The sequence below is a fragment of the Zingiber officinale genome, chromosome 8B (genome assembly GCF_018446385.1).
Source record: "Zingiber officinale cultivar Zhangliang chromosome 8B, Zo_v1.1, whole genome shotgun sequence".
NCBI lineage: Eukaryota > Viridiplantae > Streptophyta > Magnoliopsida > Zingiberales > Zingiberaceae > Zingiber > Zingiber officinale.
Genome location: NC_056001.1, coordinates 14887481 through 14906181, shown reverse-complemented (window position 1 = coordinate 14906181; position 18701 = coordinate 14887481). Strand labels below are relative to the sequence as shown.

The 18701-nt window shown below is 37.7% G+C and overlaps 1 protein-coding gene across 3 annotated transcripts; it reads left to right on the top strand.

Moving 5' to 3' along the window:
* The first annotated feature begins 8430 nt into the window (after positions 1-8430).
* Positions 8431-17854, top strand: LOC122016306. 3 transcript variants are annotated; one of them, XM_042573555.1, is made up of 4 exons: positions 8431-8601; positions 9088-11424; positions 11548-11698; positions 17427-17854. In XM_042573555.1, exon 2 carries the CDS (start codon positions 9127-9129, stop codon positions 11410-11412), a length of 2286 nt encoding a protein of 761 aa, XP_042429489.1. In that variant the 5' UTR covers positions 8431-8601; positions 9088-9126; the 3' UTR covers positions 11413-11424; positions 11548-11698; positions 17427-17854. The 3 variants fall into 3 exon arrangements, with proteins under 3 accessions (XP_042429489.1, XP_042429487.1, XP_042429488.1); XM_042573553.1 differs by having other exon boundaries at positions 8431-8721; XM_042573554.1 differs by lacking the exon at positions 17427-17854 and adding an exon at positions 13893-17415 and having other exon boundaries at positions 8431-8721.
* The last annotated feature ends 847 nt before the right edge of the window (positions 17855-18701 follow it).

Genomic DNA, 18701 nt, shown 5'->3' with positions numbered 1-18701 from the left:
GATGGATCGATCGGTGGATCGATCCGGCCTCTAGCGAGCGAGAGCCTCCGGATCGATCCGTGGATCGATCCGGATGTCCCAATCGATCGGTGGATCGATTGGGGGTTCCGCGCGGGATCGATCCATGGATCGATCGGCGTTCTGCGATAGGCGCTGGATCGATCCGTGGATCGATCCAAAGCCTTCCGGATCGATTAGAAACATTGAATCGATCGGGATCCGACTGTTCGAGCCACAGGCGGACGTTGTCTTGGCATCTCTTCTCCGATTCACTACGGATCTCTCGACTCCTCCACGGCACTCACAAAGCTCAGATCGCCAGTTCTTGAAGGATCTTGGAAGTTCTCCAAGTCAAGAGGCGGATCAAAGCCAAGAAGAGAAGCTAGGGTTAGGGTTTATACTCATTGTAAGCTTGTAAGCTTGTATTTCTTGTATCATTTCCCTCTCTTCTTGTATTGAGTCTTGTAGGGCTTCTCCGCCCTTGGTAGTTACCATAAAGGAGAGTTTTATTTAGTGGAGAGTGTGTGTGTTGGTGTGGATCCTTGGATTAGTCACCTCTTGTGAGGTGGATACCAAGTAAACCAACCGTGTTAGCGTTGTGTGATTGTTTCTTTGTATTTCCGCTGCACATCTTTGAAGAAACAAGCAACGCCAAGCAACGCCAAGCAACGCCGAGCAACGAGCGAACGCGAAGAGCTATTCACCTCCCCCCCCCTCTAGCTACTTTTGGTCCTAACAAGTGGTATCAGAGCAAGGTTGCTCTTCACCGGAATCACCGCCGGAAGGGGCAAACATAACAAGCAAAGCTAGAGGGTGAAGACGTTGGAGCAAATTCATCAAAGTCAAAGAATTCAAGAAGCTCAACTTCAAGATGCAATTCCAAGATGGACTTGGATTTGATACAAGGGTGGCTCCACCATACACATCCACAAGCTTCGATTCTTGGAGATCAAGAATCGAAAACTTTCTTATGATGGAGATAGAGCAATGATTTGCTCTAATGGAAGGATTTTAAGCTCCAACAAACTCCAAGGGGAAGCTTCTCAAGAAAAGCAAATGGAGCTCGGAGCAAATTCAAAGGTGCAAGGCAAATGACAAAGTGACCAAGCTTTTGGTAAATTTATTGCCAAGCACCATCCTTTGCAAAATTGGAGAATTTGAAGATGCAAAGGAATTATGGAGCAAATTGGCCAAGCTTCATGAAGAGATCCCCTCCACTGTACAAGAGCAAGAAGTATCCAGAGAGGGTGACTCTTTGGAGCAAGACCAAGAGGAGGACTCCGAGGTTGAGAGATGCTCAACCTCCGAAGAAGAGGAAATCCAAGAAGCTTCATCCTCAAGGGAATGCAACGAAGGAAACAAGGAGGGAGCATACTCCTTGTTTCATATTCAAGATGATGAAGCCTCCACTTCTAGGATTGAGGGGGAGCAATCCTTGGTGACGCCGGATCAAGAAGAAGGAGAAGCTTCTACATCCAGGTCAAGAGACGAAGAGGAGGAAGAAGATTCTACCTCCACAAGTCAAGAAAAATCAAATGGAGGAGAATCAAGGTCCGATCAAGAGGAAGCTTCTACCTCCGGATCCAAAGGAAAAGATGCCACCCCTACAAGCAAAGGTATAAATATTTCAATTAATAATAAAAATCATATTATATGCTTTAAGTGTAGGGAACATGGGCACTACAAGAGCAAGTGCCCTAAATTGGCCAAGAAGAAGGGCCAAGTGGCACAAAAAGGCGAGGTGAAGCCCAAGGAGATCATCCCCAACACAAAGAAGAGTAAGGAGCATATTATATGCTTCTCTTGCAATCAAAAGGGGCATTACCGTAGTCAATGCCCCAAGGGGAAGAAGGTGGTCAAGGCTCAAGGAGGCACTAGTCAAGGGGGAGCCTCCAAGGTAAAGAAGAAGGTATCTTTTATTGAGCCTACCCCTTTACATTATGGTAAAAAGCATGATAGTTCAATTTTTTATCATTTTAATGCGATTTACCATAAGAATAGGAAGCATGAGGGCTTTAAGGAAAAGCATGTGGCCCTACATGCCAAAACTACCCAACCTAAGGTTAGGAAGGTAGATGGACACTTGGGCAAGAACACTAAGGATAATAGATACAAGCCCAAAAACAAAAATGCTCATGGGTGTAATGAAAAATCAAAATCTAAGGATTTAATGATAGAAAATCAAGTCTTGAGATCAAGACTTGATAAAATTGAAAAGACCCTAAAAATGATGGAAAATATCCTAAAAGGGCAAAATGAGCATAACCTCGGTTTAGGGGTACAAAAGCCATCCAATGGCCATAGAGGTTTGGGATACAAACCCAAAGCTAAAAGGGATGTGCCTAGTTATCATAGGGTTCCATATAGCTATGGAACAAACCCTAAGTCTAGAGGTCAAGTCAAAGATACAAGGGAAGATATCCCTAGAAGCATCTTTGCAACCAAAGTGACTAAGACTTCTAAGAAGTCTAAGAAAGTCACTAACAAGGTCACAAGGGAGGCTATCCCTAGAGTTGACCTAGAAAATGTGACCAAGGCTTCTAAGAAGCCCAAGAAGGTCACTAGGAAGGTATCTAGGGAAGTTATCCCTAGTGAGTACCTAGAGCATCCAAGGAGCACCAATAGGTGTTGGGTTCCTAGGAGCATTTTCTCTACCCCATAAATGGGTTAGAGAGTGTCAACTCTGATTAGAAGGGTAGTTAACCCAACTTTGAGGAAATTGACACTCAAGGAGCATTTTCAAGGTCTTGTTAACCTTTGAAAATGAAATAGAATTATTATTTACTCCTTGAAAGAGTAAAATGTGCCTAATGGTGGAAGAATTGATTTTAATCTTAAATGACACATATTGGGAAATTCAGAAGAACTACCAAGTTGGGATTTTGGTATGTTCTTAGGAAATTTAAGGCGATCCGGGCCTTAATTTAAAAGTGCTACTCTTGTGGAAAAATGAAATATGCCAACATTTGAGGATATGCTTATTTTCAATTGGCATACATTAATCAAGGGAATTAGAAATGCCAATTTAGGCTTTGGCATTTTCATGAAGCACTTTAGGGCAATCTAGGTTTAAGTTGTAAGTTTAGCTAAGATTTTAAGGATACTTAGATAGTTAATCTAGGTATATTTTATTTATGCTAAATCTTGCCATGATTGTTTGCCCATCATATGCCATGACATCATGTCTATTTTTGCATTCATATTTTATTATGCAAAATCCAAAAATACCATGTTATGACATTCATACATCATATAGTTATAGGAATCTTTCTTTTGAAAGTTATTTTATTTTGATGTATGCCATAACATTATCATGCATTAGTTTAATTCCTTGTAATTAAGGACAAATGACATTTAACAACACTTATTAACAAGTGACATTCTAGGTGGATGTCTAATATCTTTAAAATGCCTAGATAGATATGCATGATCCCTAGATTAGGGCAAAACCAAAATCTACATCTCACAAAAACTATAAGGTGACTTGTATGTGCTTTAGTGCACATTAGATACAAGTGAGATGTTAGGATGATGAACAAAGCTCAAGATGTTGATTTAGTGCATTCTTTTGAGTTTTTAGGTTTATCAAAACACATAGTTATGTGTTTTCCCATCATTGGGAAAGTTAATGTACAAGTCATGTGCATTATGCCCAAGGAACATGATGGGATATTGGTTTTGAAAATGTTTTTAAAAGATGCTTTTCAAAAACCATGGTGAAGGCTATCTTTTGATAGTAATCACCATTGAATAGTTAGACACAAACTTGAAGAAAACACTAAAGTTTTGCAAGTTTTCAAGTTTGTGTCAATCTTTGAAAATATGAAGTATTTTCATAGAAAACTATTTTTCTTTGATAGTATATGCCCTAAATAATGTCTACACGAAATTTCATGATTTTTGGATTTTTGTAGAATTTTCTAGGGGTTTCTAAAGTTGACTGAAATGGAATTTCAGCAACTATCAGAACTCCGATCGATCCATGGATCGATTGGAGTGCCTGAATCGATCCGTGGATCGATTCAGAAGGCAAGTCTCCCGCGAGCAGAAGCTCGCTGGATCGATCCAGGTAGTCTGAATCGATCAGTGGATCGATTCAGAAAGGTTCAATCGATTGGAACCCAACTCCAATCGATCCAAGTTGCTGATTTTGGCTGGGAAGGCCTGATTTCAGCATCTTTGAACCTCTTTGAGTCTAGGTAACCATTCCAAACCCCTAAAATACATTTGTATACATACAAAGGGTGTTTTCATGTGAAAACAAGGATGGATTGGTTAAGGAAGGCCTCATTGAAGTTTAGGTTGAGGTTTGTTTCAAATTTTGAGTATTTGAACCTCAAAACTTCTAAATTTGAGTTTCCTAAAGGTTTAGGGATTCCAAGTCATTGTTGGTGCAATGACAGAAGTTACCACCATGTCTTTAGGGGGAGGGACTCTTTAAAGACATGAAAAATTATTTTTCATGAACCTTGGAAGGTGGTTAACCTTCTTTAAAGAAAATGGTCATGTATGAGCTTTTGAACTTGAAATGGGGAGTGGATATCCTCATTATTTCAAGTGGGAACTCAAGTGGTTAGAAAATGCTCAAGGTTGGGTATTTGTCTACATTGAGGGAGAAGTTAAGGATAAATGAAGGGTATGGGACCTTCATTATCGTGTTGATCACAACGAGTGATGTTGTGAACAACGATGAGCAACTCTTCAGGGGGAGAGTCGTCAACAAATGGATTTGTTGATGTGTACCCAAAATTGGGGCATGGGTTGATGTGTGCCCAAAGAAGGGTTGATGTGTGCCAATAGGGGGAGAATGAAAGGACCTGTGAATGAGTGTAAGTTAGGCTTTCATTACCTAGAGGGAGTGTGCCCTCTTAGGGGGAGAATGAAGAGCTTAATTTATGTGTTCATTACCTAGTGGCATGAAGATTGAGGCTATAGGATTAGCCTAACTTACATGTGGTATTGTAAGTGTTATTGTGGTATTGTCAAACATCAAAAAGGGGGAGATTGTTGGTGCAACATCCCTCAGGTCAAGGTTGACCTGGTTGACCAAGCTGAGTCTTGGTTTGAGTTTAGATGTTTGGCAATAAGAAATTGATTGAAGAAGAGTCAAGTAGGTCAAGGTTGACCGGATACTTGACTGGGAAGTCCTAACTGGGATGTTAGGTAGAATGGAAGTTCCGGTGAGTGAAGCCAGGCAGAAGAAAAGTCCTAGTGAGTGAAGCTAGGCAGATTGAAAACCCTAGTGAGTGAAGCTAGGTGAAAGTCCTGGTGAGTGAAGCCAGGTGAAAGCCCTAGTGAGTGAAGCTAGGCAGATGGAAAACCCTAGTGAGTGAAGCTAGGTGAAAGTCCTGGTGAGTGAAGCCAGGCAAGGAAAAATCCAGATGGATCAAGGATAATCGGACATCTGGTGTTGGGAAGTCCAAGTAGGTCAAAGGATTGACTGGATACTTGGCACGAGGAAATCTGATGAAAGTCCAAGTAGGTCAAGGGAGTGACCAGATACTTGGCATGAATAGAAAAGTCCAAGTGGGTCAAAGGGATTGACCAGACACTTGGTGGGAAGTCCTAGCAGGTCAAAGGAGTGACCAGATGCTAGGCATGATGTACCAACAGGTCAAGGTTGACCGGATGTTGGTTTGAGAGGCTTGGGACTTGGTTTTGGGCAAAAACCAAGTGCTGGATCGATCAGTGGATCGATCCAGGCCTTTCCTAAGCGAACAGAGAGCCTCTGGATCGATCCGTGGATCGATCCAGATGTCCCAATCGATCAGTGGATCGATTGGGACGCGGCTGCTTCGCGCGATAAGCGCTGGATCGATCCATGGATCGATCCAGGCGTTTTTCCCAGAGCACAGAGGCGCTCTGGATCGATCCGTGGATCGATCCAAAGCCTCCCCGATCGATTGGGAACATTCGAATCGATCGGGATCCGACCGTTGCGTCGGGTTTATAGCCGCAGGCGAACGTTGTCTTCGACATCTCTTCTCCGATTCACTCCAGATCTCTCGCCAGCTCCTCCACAGCACTTACAAAGCTCAGATCGCCAGTTCTTGAAGGATCTTGGAAGTTCTCCAAGTCAAGAGGCGGATCAAAGCCAAGAAGAGAAGCTAGGGTTAGGGTTTATACTCATTGTAAGCTTGTATTTCTTGTATCCTTTCCCTCTCTTCTTGTATTGAGTCTTGTAGGGCTTCTCCGCCCTTGGTAGTTACCACAAAAGAGAGTTTTATTTAGTGGAGGGTGTGTGTGTTAGTGTGAATCCTTGGATTAGTCACCTCTTGTGAGGTGGATACCAAGTAAACCAACCGTGTTAGCGTTGTGTGATTGTTTCTTTGTATTTCCGCTGCACATCTTTGAAGAAACAAGCAACGCCAAGCAACGCCGAGCAATGAGCGAACGCGACGAGTTATTCACCCCCCCTCTAGCTACTTTTGGTCCTAACAAGTTGATCACATCAAAATCATCACAGCGTACTTACAAATTACCGAAACTATTAAACCATTAAATAATTAAAAAGGAGGTGTCATTAAAATAGCTGCAAGAACCATTAAACCATTAAAAAAATAAAAAGCGGCTCACCGTTTGGAGAGCCCAAGTTAATAAAATGTAGCTCCCTCTTGTTTATAATATTTTATCAAAATGGGGCGCACAATCAAAGATATTGGACTTCTGAGTTTACCGTCATGCGCACTTCTCAATTTATCTTGATGACCGATAAAAAACTTTCGTGAAATAAAATCAGTCACCCTTAGGTATAGTGAATAAAACTAAGTTTATCGTAATTTTTTTTTCTAACATTTTATCAGGCTTCCCATTCTATGGGCGGAGATCAATTTAGCGATCAAATCAAATGGCCCGCCATCGTTGTTGAATCCTCCCACTTCGTGATCTCTTCCTCACAGATGTATTACTATGGTGCAAATTACACAATAATGCATTATCGATGGAATAAAAGTATAATAATTTGATTAGCAAACTAAAATCTAAAAGTTATGAGTTTGAAGATAATAAATTACATGATCGAGCTATCAACCATCGCTCACAGCACTCTCAATTCTCGCTCAATATTTGAGTCATGGACCTTGACAATTGTCATCATCTATCATGATCTCCAACCTCCTCCTACTTGTTTGAGTATAGAAAAAGCTTATGATTATTTAATGGAGGAAGAAGAGGAGTGGTAGAAGTAGGGCATATGTGAGCAATGAATTATTCAATTTTACAAAACAATTATCTTTTTTTTGAAAAAGAAATATTCTCCATAATTACTTAAATTAAATCTATTACTCTCCAAAAGAAATATTCCCTCAGAGTGTGAGATGGTAAAGGGATACAATCCACTTGAAAATCTTTCTACTATCCTTATTTTTTAAAGTCATTCATTCACTCTCTTTATTTTTATTCTCGAAGCAGTGTGTGTTCTCTATTTATTGGACGAAACCTCATGTCTCTCATTGCAACATCATAGATCACTTTGATACAGATTCTTTAGGAAATTCGATAGGCAGCTTGTAGTCTGATAACATTAGAATATGATAGATTCACTATTTTAACAATTTCCCTATCGATCTTAAATATAAATACATAAACACACGATAAAATAAAACTTAGATCGTCTATTTCTGATAATCAATTCCTGTCCATTACGTTAGTCAGTATGATGCTAGAGATATAGTGACAAGTGAATTGTGTCTTTGTCTAAGATAAAATAATTAAGTTTTTAAGAAAATAAATAGAATGATCAGACTTTAAATATGATTTCAAATAATACATATAAATGAGTGATATATTTAATAGACAATTGACAAAAAGTCGAACTGTTTCAATTGTTAATCAACTATCATTCTTAAAAGAAGAGGAATAGAGTAGCTTTTCGAGTGGTCCTTGATACTCTTCTCTAACTTGACCTCAGTTAGCCCAACTCAAGAATTAACCACTCATACTATATCATACTTCTTACCATACCATAGTTAATTTAACCCAACTCAGAATTACTCTAACTTTAACCCTTACTCTCACCATGAAGTAGCAAGTGGAATGGATATTCGAGTGTAAAATTATTTTTGCTTAATTGATCTCTTAAATATTCATTTGACATGTCTATTTACTCCGAAATAAAATGTCATGATTAAACTTTTTAATAATAAATCAGAGATCTAGAATTCGAGCGCTTTACGTATTCATTTCAAACAACCTAAATCAAGTTAGCAATACTATTTTTATACATTAAAAAAGAATAAATTAATATAGAATGCAAGTAAATACTAAATACTTAAGAGTATAGACCATAGCTAGGGTTGGAACTTAACTCTAGTTAGTTTTTATTTTTTATTTTTTTTTTTTGGGTAATATAGATTTTTTCAAGGGTTGGTTAGGTTAGGGTTAGAAATTTTTGCTATAAATGGAGTCCAAAAGTAAAGAGGACTCATCTCTCTCTTGTGCCTCTCATTTGGGTATTTTGGTACTTCATCGTATAAGAGAGAGAGAGGAAGAGCGGGGTTTGTAACCTTTGGTTTGGGCTTCCCATTTCTGATTTGGGCGGAAATCAAATTGGCGATCAAGCCGCCTCAAATCACTGCCGTCGCCTTCGATTCCTCCCATTTTGTAATCTCTTCCTCTCATCGCTGCATCCGATTTATTTGCCGTCGTCGTTGGTCGCCGGAGATCGTGCAGTTTAGGGTTTCGACGGTTCTCTGGAGGAAAGTCGCAATTTTCCCCCGGCCGGTTCGTGTTCATGATTCCAAACTCCCAGTCTTTCCGCTCGCGTCGTGTCCTTTGGCTTTTCTCATTACTTTTGTTGATCGTTTGCCCGTGGTTCTGGGTGTAAAGCGAGTGTTCGAGCCTTGCAACTCTTCGCAATGCCGATGTGTTGAGAGTTCGTGTTTTTATTTTATTTTTTTTAGTAAGGTAGCGATTTTTCAATGATGTCTTTGTAGTTTGGCCGACAGTTGGGTTGCTCATTAATTTGCGGGTTAGGAATTCATCGCGTTTGACATATTTTGTAGAGTTTTATGGTCAAATGATTCGTATGAGACATCCTGCTAGCTTTATATCACGTTTAATTTGACCTTACTTGCTGAAATCTATCAGGAAAGTGAAGCTTTGTGATCGCCCGAAGAAGGTTGGAAAATGGAATGCAACAAGGATGAAGCCCTTAGGGCAAAAGCGATTGCTGAAAAAAAGTTCATGGAAAAGGATTATATGGGTGCCAAGAAATTTGCCTTGAAGGCTCAAAATCTCTTTCCTGCTTTTGAAGGCGTGATCCAGTTGATATCAACTCTTGATGTTTATATTGCGTCTGAACATAAAGCTAACGGGGAGAACGACTGGTATTCTATTCTCCGCGTGAGTTCTACAGCAGATGAAGATACAGTGAAGAAACAGTATAGGAAGTTGGCGCTACTGCTTCATCCGGACAAGAATAAATCTGTTGGTGCTGAGGGTGCTTTTAAGCTAATTTCAGAGGCATGGAGTGTCTTATCTGATAAATCTAGGAGAATGCTGTATGACCAAAAAGTGCAGAAATCTTTCCAACCAACCAAAAATCAAACTGTTCCTGGTAACTTTAATGGGTTTTACAAATTCTCCAAGAACACTGTAAAAGCACACATGGGGAATGGTAGCACTAGGGTGGTTTCCGCGACCACCAATCCGTCTCACAAGCCATCAGCACCTGAAACATTTTGGACATCTTGTAATAAGTGCAACATGCAGTATGAGTATCTCAAGGTCTACCTTAATCATACTCTTCTATGTCCTAGTTGCCACGAACCTTTTCTAGCTAAAGAGACAAAGTCTCCTTCCAACCAATTTGTAAACTCGGTGCCAATTTCTCAGCAGAGTCAACCAAACGACAACCATAGTGCTCCCAGCAAAAATGCCTCTGGTCAAGTGAGCAGTAACTCAATGCCTCAGGGGAAAGAAACTACTGGGCTCCAGAATGGAGCAAATCCAGGCTCTTTCACTAACTCAAATTTCCAATGGCGTTCTTTTTCTCGAAGTGCAGGAGTTGCTAGTGCTACTGCCTCTTCAGCTGCTGCTGCACAGGCTGCAAATGTTGTCCATCAGACTTATGAGAAAGTAAGAAGAAAACGTGAAGAGGCACAGGCAGCAGCTAGAAGGGATGTGTCTCTTCGCAGGAAGAATAATGCTCTCAAGAAAAATACTAATCCCTCTGGAGCACCTAATGCAGGTCAAAGTGTTGATATTCGTGTAACACAAGGGCGAGGCATTAGTCATGATCCTGGGAGTGACAAAAGAGCTGTTCTGACACAACAGTTTCATTCATCTGGGACAAATGAAGTGGGTGGAAATTGTGGTGACTTATTAAAGACCAGAATGGCTGAGAGAGCAAACAATCCATACATACAGTTCTGTCTTTTTAATACTAGGAAGATGTGGATTGAGATGACTAAGTCAGCAATAAAAGAGAAGTTAAAAGAGTGGAAATCTACTGCCTCTATGAAACTTGATGAGAAAGAAAATGTTAAGAAGAAACAAAAGCTCTGTGAAACTGGTAAAGATGAGGGCAAAGATGTAGCACATGGGGATGCTACTGGTCAAAAACAGACTCTTGAGCCACAGAATGACACCATTCAATGTCTTAATGAGAACAAACCACCTAATTCCCAATCCACTGAGTCAGATGATGAGACTAATGAACCAATGTCAATCGATGTTCCTGATGCAGATTTTCATGATTTTGATAATGATCGATCAGAGAAAGCTTTTCGAGGTGATGAAATATGGGCTACATATGATGATGAGGATGGTATGCCTCGTTACTATGCGCTAGTTCAGAAAGTTATCACTTTGAATCCTTTCAAAATCCGCTTTAGTTTTTTGACATCAAAATCCAATAGTGAATTTGGCCCTTTGAATTGGGTTGCTTCTGGTTTTCCAAAGAGCTGTGGTGATTTTAGAATAGGACGATATGAGGTGACTGATACAATCAATATTTTCTCGCACAAGGTTACGTGGGAAAAGGGACCTCGTGGTATCATAAAAATTGTCCCAAGAAAAGGTGAAACCTGGGCGCTTTACAGAAATTGGTCTCCAGAATGGAATGAACATACTCCTGATGATGTTATCTACAAGTATGATATGGTAGAAGTACTTGAAGATTATAATGAAGAACATGGTGTATCTATTATCCCTTTGGTGAAAATTTCTGAATTTAGAACAGTATTTAGTCGTAACACAGATCCCAAGCAAGTAAAGCGAATCCAGAAAGAAGAGATGTTTCGGTTTTCACATCAAGTACCTTCACATTTATTGACTGGTGAAGAAGCTGAGAATTCTCCCAAGGGATATTTTGAGCTAGACCCTGCAGCAACTCCTTTGGAACTTCTTCAGATAATCAAAGATAGTAAAACAGAAGCAGTGGCAGAGGCCATTGAGCCAACAGTTACCTAATTGTTTAACTTGGTATTATTGTCGTACCAGAATCAGTTTGTTCCACGTCCATTTAGTCATTTATTTTATGATGCTGTATAGTTTGGAAGGTTGTTAGATGACTTGGATAAAGTTTCTTCCCCCTGTCTTTTGCAGTTTGGCGAGGGAAATTTTTTCTGGCTGAACCAAATTTTCGTCTGCAAGTTGAAATTTAGCTGGACTTAGAACATTCTTTCAATTAAGAGATTCCACATTCTAATTAGCAAAGCGTCCACTGGTAGTTCCTTGTGCCTGTCCTGCAGGATTGGTAAGATGACAGCTATTTTATATTGAGCTTTTTTAATTTAGCTAACTTTTGGATATGCTGTATTTTCCCCCCATTCTTTATATCATCCTTCTGTTTTATACTAAGTTTAGAAATCCCACTTTTTTGTGCTTGTATGCTTGTTCATTGTATTTGTTAAACATACATTGAGATATTAAATCACACACACACACACACTATATATATATATATAGTGTGTGTGTGTGTGTGTGTGTGTATAGTGTGTGTGCGCGCGATAATATCTCTTATAGGAAACCTTTTAGGACTTAGTATTCTAAAAGGTCATCCCTTAGGGAATACTTTTGATGGCATCCCTTCCATGTCTTCTTTTGGTGTGATCTATCCATCTCTGTGATATCTCCATCTCCTTCTCTATGATCTCTCTGCTTGCGTCCTAGTATGCCTTCAAGTTCCTCTCGAAGTATTATCTCCTGCACTGTAGTGACTTCTTCCCAAACTGAAACTTGCTATGCCTGCCTTTATTGCTGATAACCCCAATGCTAATGGAAGCTCTTAAATGACCTCCTTTGGAGGTCAATTCCCACATGGAAGCTGCCAACTGTGACTGAAGGCACAAGATCACCAATCCCCTCTCTTGGTTCCTTGCTGTTTCTGGTTGCTATCAGACATGCTTCCACCATGTTCTTTTTTGTGGGTTCAAAAGCAATGGTGATAGACTCCATCCCCTTTTGTTCCAGTTGTCTTCTTCATCGTGAGCCTGTGCTGCAACCTCTGCCTTTTGTGTCAAATTCTCATAGGAGCTAGAAGGGAGTCCACCTTAGATAAGATCTGTTTACTTCATCCCTGCAGCTTCATATCTTTGCACTGGGCAGATTTGTTTCTCTTCTTTTCTCTTCCTGCTAACCTGTATCTTTTGTTCTCTTGATTATTTTCATGTCTCTTAAATGGAGTTTTCTTATTCTTCCATCATTTTCTTCCTCCGGATCTAGTTTCCAATGATGATTTCTTTGCCATTTTGATAGTGTGCCTTCCTTCAGATCTGCAGCACCCTCTTCTTCTTTGCCAATTTGCCCATCCATTGACAATTTTTCCAGCATTCCTCTTCACCTGGCAGCCTACAAGTGGATCTCGGCAGATGTGAGAGTCCGCTTTGCAGACATCTACTATTGCTTCTTCTTCTCCCTGTTTCTTTCTGATCTTGCATTATTCTGTATTTCTTCTTTTCACTTTTTTGCTCGTCCCTCTCATCGCATTAGAGTAACCTAGGGGGCACAATTCAATTTGTCAGTTAAGAGGAAAACAAAAACCAATCTGAAATATTTCAGTTTGGAAATATTCAAACTGAAATCAACCAAAATTGTTTTGGTTAGGCTTGAAACTACACTAAAACTTGTTTTTGTTTTGGTTCAATTTGAAATTGTTAATTACAAAATCAATATAAATTAACTTAAATCTAATTTAAAACTTGTTTGCAAACAATAATCCTGTTAATATTAACAATACAAATTATTATAATTTAGGGTTTATGTTGATCACATAATATATAAAATAAATAATAATAAGAAAACATAGTAATTAACATCCCAATTTGTCTTTGTATACATATAATCTCAAGGTTCAAATCTTGAATCATTTTGGAGGTGTATTGAATTATGAATTGTAAGGATCATTTTAAATAGATAAATAAGTCAAAAAAAGAAAATCTCCTTCATTGGAATTGTAAGAATATCTTATTTCACATCATATTGTGACAAATTGCATTATAAAGAACCAAAGTATTCCAAAATAAAATTGCCCTGATGATTAGAAAATAGATATTAAATTACTCGCCACTTTGAACATTACCAGAAAATTATTCGAACAGAGATTTAAAAGCTTTATATAGCAAGAGAAGTGTAGAAGCTGAGTCAGCAATTGTTTTGCTAATGCAACAAGTGAATACTCCACATAGGGATGCACACTATCAATCTCAAGTTCAAAAACATATTTGGAGATTAAATGAAACTCTAAAGCCAAAATAGAAGTGCTACATGTTGGATAGAGTTAAGGAATGAATCAATGCTACTTTATAATTCTAACTGTGGGAATAGTGAACAATAATGTAATTCAATAATACACACTCACAGTAGCTTACAATCCTGTAGTAATCTGGTTATACTGAGCATTTTCTTTTAGCAATTTCTCTTGAGATCAACAAATGCTGTCTCATTTGAAGGTGTTCTGGTTGAAGAGGGCTATAAGACAAGAGTTGTTGCTGAGAGATGAGGACCTAACAGATGTTGGGTTTGGACAAAGTTATTCCAGGTAAAGGAATATAAACTAGAAATGTCAATGAGGTTGCTGAGGATGCTGGCCAAAGGCATATGATCGAAGGCATTGGGTTGTTGAGGATGCTCAAGGATGTGTGGTGCAGTTAAGGATGTGTGGTGAGTTTCTGAAGATGTGTAAGGAGGATGCCCAACCGCTAAGAGAGGCCTTATCGTCAAGGAGGACGTCAGCAAAGCAGTAGTCTTGTCTTGTGGTTGATGCCTTTAATGCTATAATTATTAAATGGGTATATATAAACTTGGTAGTAATCCTCTACACCTAGAACTGTTAATGTGAGGCTAAACCCAGTAAACCAATATCACCTTATTAATCAAGTACCATTGTCCTTGCTTTGTAAATGTGTTGCTCTGATGTCAAGGAGTTAATGCTTGTGTGTTTTATGAAAACTTTATTTATGTTTTTTTGGCTTTAATCATGTCTTGGTCCATATGTTCTAGTTATACATCAATCTGATTATAGATCAAATCTTACTTCAACTTGAGGGGAATGTTAAATGTATAAGTTATTGTAATCATATGTAGTGGGTTTAGTTTCATATTGTTCACATTAGGCATATGGTAAAGTTGACTCTATACTTTGTAATAGTTTCCTTACAAAGAATACAATCTTGCACTAGTTATGGCAGTTTCCTGTAAAGTGTGATCCATGTCCTCTTGTTACCATTGTTTTTCCTTTTGGTGACGCAGTTATTTTCTTATGGCATGGACTACAACCTTTGACAAACCTCCAGGAGTACATGTATGAACTATTTTTCATGTCATCCCCTCGGGACGGACAGTTGACTAGCACATAGTGGTGTTGTCATCATAAGGTCTGGGGTTAAATTCTGGCTAGTAGTCGGGTGTCTGCCCTCCCCTTTGCGCTATTCAACTGTTTAAGGCTGGTAGCCACCTATGATTTACCTTTTCCTTGTTGGCCTAGGATAGGCTGACGGAGGCGTTGGGGACGAGCGCATCGCCTTATTCCATCATAGACTATTTTCATGTCTTTTTTAACTATATATATAATAAAGCATGCTATATTACCAAATTTAGCCAATTTCATTTTTGGTATTCCTGAGCAATGAATACTAGAATTATTAAAGTTCATTTTTCCATCAATGTGAGCAAACAAACATCCTTCACTGAGGGCTCGAAGTGGGATATTAGTTTTATAATATATTCCATTTCTATCACTTTCATCTTTAGTTTTTCTATGTTCTACATAATGTCTGTAATGCTGCACCTCCAACCACGATTGGAAGAGAAATATATCAGCCATTGTTGCTGAAGAATTTCAGCTAGACTGTCTCCATGTTTTAACATAATATACTTGCATACTTTGCTCTTAATTTGGAAGGAGCATGGATAGGGTGCGCCCTTTGATGCATGCCTTTACAACTAGGTTTACTATTTTAATGATCAGCTACTTTTGAAAAATGTTATTTCATTATGTGCATTATTGATTATCAGCATATTACTGTATGGCATTAAAATATATCATTTAATAATATAATATTCTTAGATTATTTGATCTGGTATTTGATTGTTTATAAAATATGTTAATAATCTAATATTGTCTATTATATGTACATGTGATATTACTAGTAATTTGACTTTCACTATTAATAATTGTATTTAAATTAAATTAACTTATCTGAATGATTGATTTAAATAATAATTAGCGATTAATTATTAAGTAATTAATTCTTGCTAAATTTGTTTTAAAAGTGCCTGCAGCAAGAACTATCAGATGGACTTAAATTGTCTGCTTTCAAGAAATCAATATTGTGCTTCTATTTTAAATAGCAAACCTGATCAATGTTATCAAAATAAAATTAGAGATTGATTGACCATTTATGCCATCCATATGCTAGATAATAGTCTTTGACATGAGCCAATTTTGCAATGTTTTTAAAACTGGGCCCACTGGTCTCAATCGGTTAAACTAGGAACCAGCAACAAATCTGATCTTGTTTGATTGGAAAACCGTTTGCTGTAAAAACTGGTAATTGACTCCTTTTAAGTTATTGGCTCTTTGGTTTGGTGGTTGTGTTACCCTCTCACAAAAGGGGCAGTTCAACTTGGTGTCGGTGCAAGCTTACCTTTTTTATTGTATTAGTATGAGTTTATATACATAGGGTATGGATATAATTCTGTTTATATATATATATATATGATGGTTATGGTGTCATTTTCCTGTCAACCGGTTCGACCAGTTCAGCCAATATCAGTAATCTTGTTGGATTGTTCTTCGATCTAATTTTCGGAACATTGCATTTATGCCATAAATACTTTAGCCATTCAATGCACCGCCATACTTGTTCTCTATAAAAGTTAATGGAATTATCTTGTCTTAAGATATCTGATTTAACCATTTAAATTTTATATCTTTAGAGTTGGTTTCTCTCTTACTAGTTAGAATGTGATTTATAAAAAGGGTAAAATACATATGTAAAATCATTGAGTCTATCTTTCAATCTGAAATATACATGTATAATAAAGTTCATTTAAACAAAGAAATACCTAAAACTTTCATCTATTCAGAAGCTTTTGATGTATGTTGCCAGAATGGTGGACAACTGTAAACCATTGTTATTGTTAAAGGAAAGGGATTATTTGATAATTCATGTTGATTTGTGGTGATTCTTCCAGTTCATCAATGATTATTCGGAATCCATCCCTGACATCTTCTTGATTCACAATGGTTTATTTAAGTTTAACATATTGGTATATGTATTTCCTTCTATTTATGTCAGTTTATTAAATAGTGCATCATGTAGCCGTCAGTTTTCCATAATTGAATGCAGTAATACTATTTCTTCGCTTATACTATCAATCATGTACTTTTACTTTAAGAACAATTAGACTATAACCGATGCCATGTGTTTTAGGCATATATGCTGTATCATAAGTGGCCTGCATATGCATTTGAAAAACCGTTTTTGTAGGTTGAACTAAACTGACTAAAAGGTCCAACTTATCCTATTTTGGCAGTTTGCAAGTCGTACTATTTCGAGTGATAAATTTTTTAAATATCAATATAAATATTGTAATAAAATATTGTTTAGCAATTAGTATTAGTGCTGATTGTATATACTCCAGTATACACATTCTATGCTTTGGGTGGACTGCATAATGTCTACTCACGCCTTTTGAAACCTTGTTTTTAGGTTGTATATGATGTTGCAAATGAGCTAGGACTGTCTTGTTAATTAGGCACTTCTAGAAAACTCCAGGTATTGGGACTTCGAATTGTTCCTCAATGGCATCCTTTGTTGTCCAATCTAATCTAGCAATTAAACAAAACCTTCGATACTATTCATTGGAGTTCTATAAAGTATTGTTTTGCAAGCGTATTCATCTTTTTCCCCCCTTGGTTTTAGATTTCTTTGTCATAGTTATTGTTATGTGTTAACTCCTGCTGTCTTTTATTTTTGCAGCTGGAACAGAGCTGATAAACTGAACACAAGTTTTTTATGATCACGACCCACTGTCTTCAATCATGTGGACGTCAGGTTTTGACAGTCATCCCTAGAGTTCATTCTTTTTGCAAGCCTTTGGCATATAGATTTTAGTAGTTTCTTCATCGCCAACACGATCCTTTATTGATAGCCTCTGACATCATGTATAGTATAATACCTCTGAAAGCTATTGTCTAGCAGGAAATGAAGTTTATTCGGTAGCCAAAGATACTATATGTTTCATGTTTGGAATCTGTTTGTCAGTAATCCTTTGTGTCACCCAGCTGGTCGTTTTGGGTAGCTGTTATTGTTTAAACACTACAAATTCTACTAATCAAGGATTTTGAATTTCATCTATTTATTTAAAATCTGCTATCCAGCTATCCTCTCATATGTTACAACACTAAGGAGGTGTTTGGTTGATGGATTTGGGAATGAGAGAATGAAATGATAGTAAAAGGTGGTGTTTGAATTGTGAGTTTGAAAATGATAATTTGGAAATGATTACTAGGTTTATGAAAATCAATCAAATCCTAACTAGTGGTTTCATTTCCATTCTTATTTTCATTTCATTTTACTATCAAATTCATATCTATAGTCATTCTCATCATTTAATCAAATACCACTTAAATATCCTATCGAAGTTAACAAGGGATCAAAATAGAGTCAAAAATGTTAAATAGGTAGTTTTTTAATCCATCAAACTGTTTTATCAAATGATTAAAAATCTAATCTTAGATGATGCTACTACGGTTAGAGTTTTGAAGTTCATCATTTTTTATGTTATTTTACTAAACAATTTGATGAATAGGTAATTTTGATGAAACCTATCTTTCTATGCGATAGGTTGAGAGGCCTGAACGCCATCAAAGGCGGTGCAGTCCTCCAATAGAAAAAAAAAAATATTAATCAAGTTTGAATTTGGAACGACTGATTAGTCCATGAAAGTTTTATAACGGATGATTTAAAAGTCTAACATCTATCTTATAGTTATGCATTCTATTTGAGACATCTTGTAGGCATTCTATAAAACTTTGTATAAATGTGTCATAACAGTCCTCCCAATAGAAACCTCATGGGAAGAACGAGAAATTAATACATTATGTTTTTTAATCTCATACCGACTTATAAATAAAGATGAGTATTTGTGACAAAAGGTAATTTGCATGCCCCTATTGCTTTTATTATTTCGTCCCTAGGTTAACACGAAAGAGGTAAATCATATATAATTACTAGTGATTAGTATAGATGACC